The sequence below is a fragment of the Pygocentrus nattereri genome, chromosome 29 (genome assembly GCF_015220715.1).
Source record: "Pygocentrus nattereri isolate fPygNat1 chromosome 29, fPygNat1.pri, whole genome shotgun sequence".
NCBI classification, from domain to species: Eukaryota; Metazoa; Chordata; class Actinopteri; order Characiformes; family Serrasalmidae; genus Pygocentrus; species Pygocentrus nattereri.
This window is the reverse complement of record NC_051239.1, coordinates 1,691,282-1,702,287: the sequence shown is the minus strand read 5'-3', so window position 1 is coordinate 1,702,287 and position 11,006 is coordinate 1,691,282. Positions and strand designations below refer to the sequence as shown.

The following is an 11,006-nucleotide window of genomic DNA, read 5'->3' as shown; positions in this document are numbered from 1 at the left end:
ACCATAGATGAGCAACTTTTTCCAACCAAAACCCGTTGCTGTTTTCTGCAGTACATTGCAACAAAAACCTGACAAGTTTGGCATAAAGTTCTGGGTGGCATGTGACCTGAAATCCAAGTATGTATGCAACATCATCCCATATCTTGGCAAAGACTCCAGTCGTCCCACGGGGGAAGAACTATCGGAATATGTGGTGATGAAGCTAATGGAACCATTTATGGACAAAGGAAGAACCGTTACCACAGACAATGTTTTCACCTCATTGTCACTAGCAAGACGATTGCTCGGCCGGAAGACCACCCTCTGGCACTGTAAACAAGATTCGCCGTGAGCTTCCAGACTCTGCCAAAAAGACTCTGGACCGTGAGGAATTCAGTACACAGGTGTTTTCAACCTCTGGTGCCACACTGACCGTTTACGCGCCCAAACGGAGAAAGACTGTCTGCATCCTCAGTAGCATGCGCAGTATGGTGGAGACTGGGGACACCCGAAAAAAAAAGCCTAACACAGTCACCGACTACAACAGCTTACAATGTGGTGTGGATGTCACGGACCAGATGGTGCGAAAGTGCACTGTACGTTCAGGAACACGGCGTTGACATTTCAGCACTGAAGGCACATGTGCTTTTTCAGCCATGCACTGGGGTCAGAGAGAGACGGTCGGACTTCTTGGTGAAGCTTGCAGAAGAGCTCGCACAGTCTCATATGGCAGCCAAGGAGGTGCATAAGGAAAACCTTCAGCAGCAACCACCCACACCTGACACAGGGAAAAGGGCATTGCCACTAAGCGTCGCGTTGTAACAGGTTCACATGTGGCAAATGCAGAAAGGAGATGTTGTGGCAGTGCCAGGTGTGTTCAGACAATTTGTACTGTAGCGCACTACTGCACAATGACTGTGTACATAGGATTATTAGCAGAGTTCATATTTCTGTTTAGTTTACATTTAGTTCTATTTAGGAATACTTGTTATAATATTGTTGTCTGCTTATTTGATCTTTTTATTACTTTTTTATCTTTTTATTACTTATTTTTATTACTATTTCATTGTACAGGGAAACAAAGCAACACGTTTCTTTACTGTACATTTACCAATAAAGCTAACTTGAATCTAAATTTCTGGTAATGTTGACATTTTTTTGGGGGGGGGGCTCCACCAACTTGTTGCCGAGAAGGGTGGAGAGTGTAGGAGAGTGTCCTTAGTTACTTCTTCAAATGTAATGGCCTCATTTACATAACATTGGAGGCAAGAAGGGCTTTTCACACCTGCCATTTGGCAGTTCTTTAATTCAAAAGAATCTCATTCATTCATTAATTCGTTCACTCACTCACTCACTCACTCACTCACTCACCCACTCACTCACCCACTCACTCACTCACTCACTCACTCACTCACTCACTCACTCACTCACTCACCCACTCACTCACTCACTCACTCACTCACTCACCCACTCACTCACTCACTCACTCACCCACTCACTCACTCACTCACTCACCCACTCACCCTCACTCACTCACCCACTCACTCACTCACTCACTCACTCACTCACCCACTCACTCACTCACTCACTCACTCACTCACTCACTCACTCACCCACTCACTCACTCACTCACCCACTCACTCACCCACTCACCCACTCACTCACTCACTCACTCACTCACTCACTCACTCACTCACCCACTCACTCACCCACTCACTCACTCTCTCACCCTCACTCACTCACTCACTCACTCACTCACTCACTCACTCACTCACTCTCTCACCCTCACTCACTCACTCACTCACTCACCCACTCACTCACCCACTCACTCACTCACTCACTCACTCACTCACTCACTCACTCACTCACTCACTCACTCAACTCACTCACTCACTCACTCACTCACTCAACTCACTCACTCACTCACTCAACTCACTCACTCACTCACTCACCCACTCACCCTCACTCACTCACTCACTCACTCACTCACTCACTCTCTCACCCTCACTCACTCACTCACTCACTCACCCACTCACTCACTCACTCACTCACTCACTCACTCACTCACTCACTCACTCACTCTCTCACCCTCACTCACTCACTCACTCACTCACTCACCCACTCACTCACCCACTCACTCACTCACTCACTCACTCACCCACTCACTCACTCTCTCACCCTCACTCACTCACTCACTCACTCACTCACCCACTCACTCACTCACTCACTCACTCACTCACTCTCTCACCCTCACTCACTCACTCACCCACTCACTCACCCACTCACTCACTCTCTCACCCTCACTCACTCACTCACTCACTCACTCACTCACCCACTCACTCACCCACTCACTCACTCACTCACCCACTCACTCACCCACTCACTCACTCTCTCACCCTCACTCACTCACTCACTCACTCACTCACTCACTCACTCACCCACTCACTCACTCACTCACTCACTCACTCACCCACTCACTCACTCACCCACCCACTCACTCACTCACTCACTCACCCACCCACTCACCCACTCACGCACTCACTCACTCACTCACCCACTCACTCACTCACTCACTCACTCACTCACTCACTCACTCACTCACCCACTCACTCACTCACGCACTCACTCACTCACTCACTCACGCACTCACTCACTCACTCACTCACTCACTCACCCACTCACTCACTCACTCACCCACTCACTCACTCACCCACCCACTCACCCACTCACTCACTCACGCACTCACTCACTCACTCACTCACTCACTCACTCACTCACTCACCCACCCACTCACTCACTCACTCATCCATTCATTCTTTCACTCATTCATTCATTCATTCGTTCACTCACTCACTCATTCATTTGTTCACTCACTCATTCATTCGTTCACTCACTCACTCACTCATTAATTCGTTCACTCACTCACTCGTTCACTCACTCACTGATTCATTCACCCACTCACTCATTCACTCATTCATTCATCCGTTCACTCACTTATTCATTCATTCATTCATTTATTCATTCACGCATTCAATCACCCATTAATTAACTAATTAATTAATTAAGCGATTTCATGCTTAAATGGTTCTCTGCATGGTGAGATCATTTCATTCAACTGAAAAGGGTTCTTCTATTACTGGCTTGACACTGTAACGATAAAAGAACCCTATTTGGTGCAACAAAAAAAAGTTCTACAGAAAAGTCCTATAAAGAACCATATACAGCACATTATATATAGAACCAGGTACAACATCAATTTTGAAGAACCATTTCGCCATGCACAGAACCATTTAAGCGTGCAGATGGTTCTACTGAGCACTGGCTTCCTTCTCTAAACCCTTCAAGTCTTGCGTGCAGGTCAGTACGAGGATCGTGTGTTTATGAAGGTAATTCATTGTGTAATTCGGGCCAGTTGGGTCCGGCGCGGCCTTCGGGCCACATTATGCAGACTGGCGGTCACCTGGGGGGCTTCAGCTGAATCTGAGGATAAAGCCCACTCGCATTAACCCACTGGGTTTCCCACAGTGATAAACGATGCCTTTCACAGGTTAATGACCGCACTGGACGGCCATTGTTCACGGACAATGGGCCACATTGAGGAAGAGGAGACGGCAGGAGGTGGAACCTTCTGGAAAGAGCTCAGATTCACTCAGCAGGCCTGATTCACCCACTGCAGCGCCCTCTGACGCCGATGTTCCACACGTAGAACCTCTGGAGGAACATCAGCTCAGCTCAGCAACTGACTTACTTTTACTGTAGATTTTATCTTTAGGCCAAAATTTGAAACATCTACATCTAAAACTCTTAAAAATCATGGTTCTTCAAGGGTTCTTTAGTGAAGATAATGGTGCTATTCGGAGCCATGACTTCCATATAGAACAGTGTCATGCTTAAATGGTTCTTTTTGTGGTGAAATAGCAGCAATAAGGGTTCTACACTCTTATAAAAGATGCATCAAGGGCTCTTTGGTTAAGAAAATGAGTCTATATAGAACCGTTAATCAAAGAACCCTTTGATTCATGAAAAGGTTAGAGAGATGGAATGAGAATGTCCTGTAGATGGTTCTGCATAGCATATTAAAAATGGTTCTATATAGCCCCTAAAAGGGTTCTTCTAGCATAGATCACCTAAAAACCAATATAGACGATCTAGAAACCAGCATAGATCATCTAAAAACCAATACAGATCTTACAGAAGTATAGGTCCTCTCGAAATAAGTAAAAAACAAACAAATAAACAAAAAAAAAATGAAATCTAAAAGCCTAATCTACAAATAATCTAAAATAGCAGAGCTCATAACACTCAACATGGTGTCTGTTTGCAGAAGAAAAGCCCCGCCCCTCAATAACAAGAACCAATCAGCTTGCTGGTTAGGCGGTAAGTGAAGATGATTAATGACAAGTCTGGCCACTTATTATTTCCGCTATTATATCAAAAACAGGACTAAACAGTAGAGGGCGCCCGCGAGCGAGTCCTCAATGAATGGGAGTGAATGGAGCTCAACCGCTAAAAACGAGAAGTTAAAATAGCAATTTACATTTAATTTATATATATATATATATATATATATATATATATATATATATGTGTGTGTGTGTGTGTGTGGGTGTGTGTGTGTGTGTGTGTGTTCTTTAGCACAAGGGTTCTTCCACATAGAACCATTTCATGCTTAAATAGTTCTTTGCATGGTCATTTGTTTTATTAAACCGAAAAAAGGTTCTTCTATTGCTGGCTTGACACTGTAATGATAAAAGAACCCTTACTGGTGCTGCATAGAACCCATCTCAAAAAATGTTCTATATAAAAGTCATATAAAGACCCATATACAATACATTATATATAGAACCATATACAACACATTATACATAGAACCATATACAACACATTATACATAGAACCAGATACAACATCAATTTTGAAGAACCATTTTCCATGCAAAGAAGCGTTTAGGCATGCAAATGGTTCTATAAGAACTCAAGGTTCTAAACAGAACCATCTCAGGCTTCATCTACATACCCCATCACCAGAAAGGGCTCTTCTGTTACAAGCTTGGCATCATAATGATAGAAGAACCCTTCTTGGTGCTACACAGAACCATTTTCAAAAAGGTTCTATATAGAACCATACACAACACATTGTAAGTCTACTGTGAAGAACCATTTGACCAAACAGAGAACCATTTAAGCATGCGAATGTGTGTGTGTGTGTGTGTGTGTGTGTGTGTGTGTGTGTCACTGCACGGACGGGTTAAATCCCTGTTTGTGGGATTAAAGCAGTGTCGCTTACTTACATAGAACATCACCAAAAAGGGTTCTTGACATTATAAAGACAGAAGAAGCTTGTTATTGCTATAGAACCACTTAAAAACGGTTCTATACAGAACACATTCTCTATCGCCATGCATAGAACCATTTAAGCGTGCAGATGGTTCTACTGAGAACTGGTTTCCTTCTCTAAACACTTAAAGAGTCTGCGCCGTGTGAGGTTTAATTCATTGTGTAATTGGGGTCCGGGATTTGACTTTATTACTTTATTTAGTATTTTTAGTTAATATTTCTCTGTTTGTTCCGCAGCGTTTCGCTGTTTTCTGAAGACTTTTATTCTGTATGCTGGCTGCCGCCTCTGCCTGGGTGTCGCTCTCCGACTGTCCGGCAGAGGGCGCGGAGACGCGCGGGTGTGTTTGGGCGCAGAAGAAGAGGCCGTGCTGACCGCTGTGGTTGTTTTGGGAGTTGAGGTGTTAAATGAGCTCATATTTGACGCACCTGAGACCCAAGATGAGCTCGACCTGGACCTCAGAGAGGGAGGAGGAGTTCGTGGCCATGATGGAGGCGAAGCCGGAGCTGTTCGACACCACGGAGATGAATTTCAGCAACAAAACCGTGAAGATGAACGCGTGGCTGGAGATGGCCGAGCACTTCGGCCTCAGCGGTAAACAGAGCTTTCACTGCTTTACTCCTCATTTCACCCCCGCAGAGCGCAGTCCGGCTTCAATCGACACTGTAGACGCCAGCCAGAGCTCCGCAGACCCTCTGAGAGCGACGAGACCCTCGTTTATCCTCTATCGCCATCCAGGCTTCGCCCAGTAAAGCCACAACAACACAGGCAGCCTTTCAGAACCCACTGCCCCCACAAAACACAGAGACTCTGACCATCCAGAACCTCTGACTGACACCTTTACCCTCTCAGACCAGCGCAGCGCCTCTGAGCCAGCCAGCACAGGTGGTCTAGAACCAGCAGGTCATCCACAAACCGCTGCAGATGATCTACGTTTCCACAAAAGCCCATTTCTAGACTGATTGGGTCGTCGCTTCCGAACTAGACCTTCAGAACAAGCCCGTGTGGCTCAGAACGCTCAGCTAGGTGTACGATCAGTGACGGCAGAGATGTTGTAAACGAACGGACGGCCTGTGGTTAAAATACGAGTAGTGGAGCTCATAACACTCAACATGGTGTCTGTCTGCAGAAAAAGCCCCGCCCCTCAATAAAAAGAACCAATCGGCTGGCTGGTTACGCCGCTCCAGAGGAAGCGGTACAGATGGTCTAAAAGCAGTAGATTATCTACAAACCACTGCAGGTGATCTAAAACACCAATTTCGGTAAAAAAAACCCATACGGATCATTTGGGAAAAGTTTGCAGATCTGCTGGTAAACCGTACAGAACATCTAAAAACTGATATAGACCGTCTAGAAACCGGCTTAGATCATCTAAAAACCAATACGGACTCTCTAGAAACCAGCACAGATCATCTAAAATCCAATATAGACGGTCTAGAAACCAGCATAGATCATCTAAAAACCAATATAGACTCTCTAGAAACCAGCATAGATCATCTAAAAACCAATATAGACTCTCTAGAAACCAGTATAGATCATCTAAAAACCGATATAGATGGTCTAGAGACCAGTGTAGATCATCTAAAAACCAATATAGACGGTCTAGAAACCAGCATAGATCACCTAAAAACCAATATAGACTCTCTAGAAACCAGTATAGATCATCTAAAAACCGATATAGACGGTCTAGAGACCAGTGTAGATCATCTAAAAACTGATACACATGATCTAGAAGCCAGCACAGATCATCTAAAAACCAATATAGACTCTCTAGAAACCAGCATAGATCATCTAGAAACTGATATAGACGGTCTAGAGACCAGTGTAGATAATCTAAAAACCAATATAGACTCTCTAGAAACCAGCACAGATCACCTAAAAACCATTACAGATGGTCTAGAGACCAGTGTAGATAATTTAAAATCCGATACACATGAACTAGAAGCCATCAGAGATCATCTAAAAACCTATGTAGACGGTCTAGAAACCAGTGTAGATCATTTAAAAACCGATATAGATGATCTAGAAACCAGTACAGATCATCTAAAAAAGCAATATGGACAATCTAGAAACCAGTATAAATGGCAGATGGTCTAGCAACCAGTATAGATCATCTAAAAACCAATATAGACGGTCTGGAAACCAGCATAGATAATCTAAAAACCACTGTAGATCATACTGAAGTATAGGTCCTCTCGAAATAAGTACAATTAAAAAACATATGTTCTAGATCCCTTATAAACCAGTGCAGACCATCTGAAAAGCAACAGAGATCCTCTGGAAATCAGTGTAGAGACTCTAGAAAGCAGCAGATTTCCTGAAAACTGATGTAGATTCTCTGGAAACCAGTACAGCTAATCTAAAAAACCAACCTAGACCCTTGAGAAACCAGAACGGACTAAAAGCAGCACGTGTTAATGTGTACAGTGTGTTAGAGAGCCACAGTGAGATTCTAGAGCATCTGTTGTGACTGCGATATTTACACGTTTATCCCGAGTGCTGTGTGTATCTGGAGAAAGTACCTTTGTTTGTTATGACTTGTATAAGTTCACGCTGGTGAACCTGTAATGTGACGTGGCTGGACTGCTCGCATTGACCAGTGTAAACAATAACAAACCGCCAGACCCTCTTTATGCTCCTGTTCCTGTTGCAGAGAAGGAGCTGCGGAAGAAGTGGGACTCGTTGAGGACGCAGTACAGCAGGTACACTAAGATGTACGCCGCCGGCGGGACGGAGGGGCGCCTGTGTACGGCGAGGCAGCAGTGGATCCTCCAGCGGCTCAAATTCCTCGACCCGCACATAAAGAGGAGGTCGTCCTACTGCGCCGATCTGGACTATGAGGTGCGGGAATAGTTCACGGAAAGGCTGAGTACAGAGCGGCTGCTGTACGGCTGTCGTCCAGCTCCGCCTGCGCTGCACACGTTCTCGTTTTTCTTTATTACTAATAATCAGGTCGTTCTGGAGCTGAATCAGGTGTGTTAACTCTGACCTGCGCAGGTGAACTGCAGTAACACTGCTGGAAGGAGAACTCATTTACATAACCGCAAAATTACACACCAGCTTCATAATACACACTGAATCATGACTGAGTAGCTTTCAGATCATTTATTATGCACTGAATAATGTAGTTCATGAATAATTCATAGTAGATACTGAGTAACTTATAGCATACATTAATGAATAATTAAGTTATTAATGAATAATTCATAGTAGGTACTGAATAATGCATAGTAGATACTGAATAATGCATAGTAGACATTAATGCTTAATTCACAGTTATTAATGAATAATTCATAGTAGACATTAATGAATAATTCAGAGTTATTAATGAGTAATTCATAGTCATCACTGGGTAATTCACAGGAGATACTCAGTATAGTAGTTACTCAGTAATTCAGATGGGATTCTGAGTAGTTTATAGTAGTTTGGCTGTTCATCTGTTGCTGGAGGTTGCAGCTTCGTCTTCACCAGCATCACAGGAGCCTTTGTGAAGCTTCGTTGACTGACGGCTGGGCTCGTCACCCAGAGTGTGTTCAGCTCGCCGGAAAAAGGCCGCGGTCACTTCTTTGGTTCACGTCCTCGGATTCTTTAAACTCTGCTTTCAGACCTTTCACTGTTCTTTGATGCTGCAGCCTCGTTCCTGCCTGGACGTTTCTTTAGAAATCGCTCCAACGTGGAGTGGTTGCGATAAGTGCCTTCTAATTTTTCAGCGCTGACGCATCAGCCCAGGTGTTTATGAGTCTCAGCAGCGCGAAATGACGACGAATTCCGATCTGGCTGTTCAGTCGTATTGCCGCAGATCGGACACGTTCTGGATTTCAGCGCCACATGTGAAAGCGTCTCAAATCGGACTCACCCTGACACACAGACTCACATCTGCGTCAATTATGAAGAGAAGGATGGGGTGTGGGCCTCGTTTACCCGCTGAGCGAACAAAGCCTTTCGTATGTGGTACTGAAACTTCTGCTATACGACAACGCGACTCGGTCTGAACAGCCAGCCTGGGGCTCTTATGTCAATCCAGCTCGACATGCGTCATAATTTCATAATTTCGCGCTGCTGAGACTCAAACACCTGGGCTGATGCGTCAGCGCTGAAAAATTAGAAGGCACTTATCGCAACCACTCCACGTTGGAGCGATTTCTAAAGAAACGTCCAGGCGAGAACGAGGCTGCAGCATCAAAGAACAGTGAAAGGTCTGAAAGCAGAGTTTAAAGAATCCGAGGACGTGAACCAAAGAAGTGACCGCGGCCTTTTTCCGGCGAGGTGAACACACTCTGGGTGACGAGCCCAGCCGTCAGTCAGTGAAGCTTCGTGATGCGTCTGTGATGCTGGTGAAGATGAAGCTGATCCTCCTGCCGTTTGTTGGCGGTTGTGATTGTTTACCTCTGGACGAGCCGCGGGAAGCAACTCTTTTACCTGCTGTGTGAACAAAGCCTTAGTTGCGCCCGTGCCATGTCGAGATATAGACTGTTAAATGGGAATTCCGACAGGATTTCAGCGTAATTCAGAGTCCGAGAGTTTTTATCTGGAATGTCGTTGATGGTTGGGGACTATTTTGCCTCACAGTGCCCTGTATGTATCCCTCCAGGTGACGGTGGTTGAGAACAGCTGTGATGAGTTGAGTCCGGCGCAGGTCGACGTCGAGCTCGAGGCGGACAGTCTGAGCGGCGCGCAGCACCATCAGGCTACGCACTCTGACGGAGAGCTCAGTCTGGACACGTTTAAACCCCAGCTGGCCAAAAGGTCATTTCAGGACGACGAAAGGGTCAGTTCAGACTCGCCTCCGTCGCGGGGCAGCAAGCGGCACTGCGCCAGCGGCGAGAAGATGAACATTCTGAACGTTCCACCAGCGCACGCCGCCAGAGAGTTCGAGGACGACGAAGAGTTGGAATCGGCGAGTTTGCGGAGAGTGGCCTGCAGCACGGTGGAGGACAGAAAGAGGGAAGACTGCTGGGACGTCTTCGGCAGGTACGTGGTGTCCTGCCTGAAAAGCCTGGAGTCGTCGCGGAGCCGAATCAAAGCCCAGAACGAACTGTGTGCCATCTTACAGAAACACATACAGGGCGACGAAGAGCAGGAGACGGCAGACCCGCAGGAACAGCGGGCAGCGCCCGCAGCCTGCGCAGGCGGCGGCGCCGTCAAAGCCAGCACGCGCCCGCGCCCCCGCTGCGAGCCCCCGGCTGACCAGGACGACCTGGAGCCCTTCCTGAAGTCCATGTCCATCATCATGAAGCGGCTGCCGGAGAGCGTCCGAGCGGAGGTGAAGTTCAGAATCCACGAGCTGGTGCACAGAGCGGAGATGAAGCACCTTTACGAACAGACAAACGCGCAGAACACGACGACGCCCAGCCAGGAGTCCAGCTGGGAGAACGGACTCAACTACAATCTCATTTAACTCCTCTCCTATTTGGCTAGACCGCTTTTTGTACAGATTTTTAAAAATAAATTATATATATTTAGTAGAACGCTGTGTGTCGTGATGTCAGCTGTCAGGGTAGATACTGGAACATGAAGCTGAGCGCCGGAGATTAATGCAGAAATATGTAAGATTGGCTCAGAGCTGCTTTATGATGAACTGAACGTTTGCAAGGTTTTTTCTACACAAACTGCATTCGCGCTTTATCAGAAACACCTGTCTACTGCTTCCACTCACTGGCCACTTTATTAGAAACACCTGTCTACTGCTTCCA

The 11,006-nt window shown here is 46.0% G+C and overlaps 1 protein-coding gene across 1 annotated transcript; it reads left to right on the top strand.

Annotated features, from left to right (window-relative positions):
* The first annotated feature begins 5,635 nt into the window (after positions 1-5,635).
* LOC108413761 lies at positions 5,636-10,781 on the top strand. Its single transcript, XM_017686426.2, has 3 exons — positions 5,636-5,907; positions 7,967-8,154; positions 9,905-10,781. Exons 1-3 carry the CDS (start codon positions 5,721-5,723, stop codon positions 10,709-10,711), a joined length of 1,182 nt encoding a protein of 393 aa, XP_017541915.1. The 5' UTR covers positions 5,636-5,720; the 3' UTR covers positions 10,712-10,781.
* Positions 10,782-11,006: the final 225 nt, after the last annotated feature.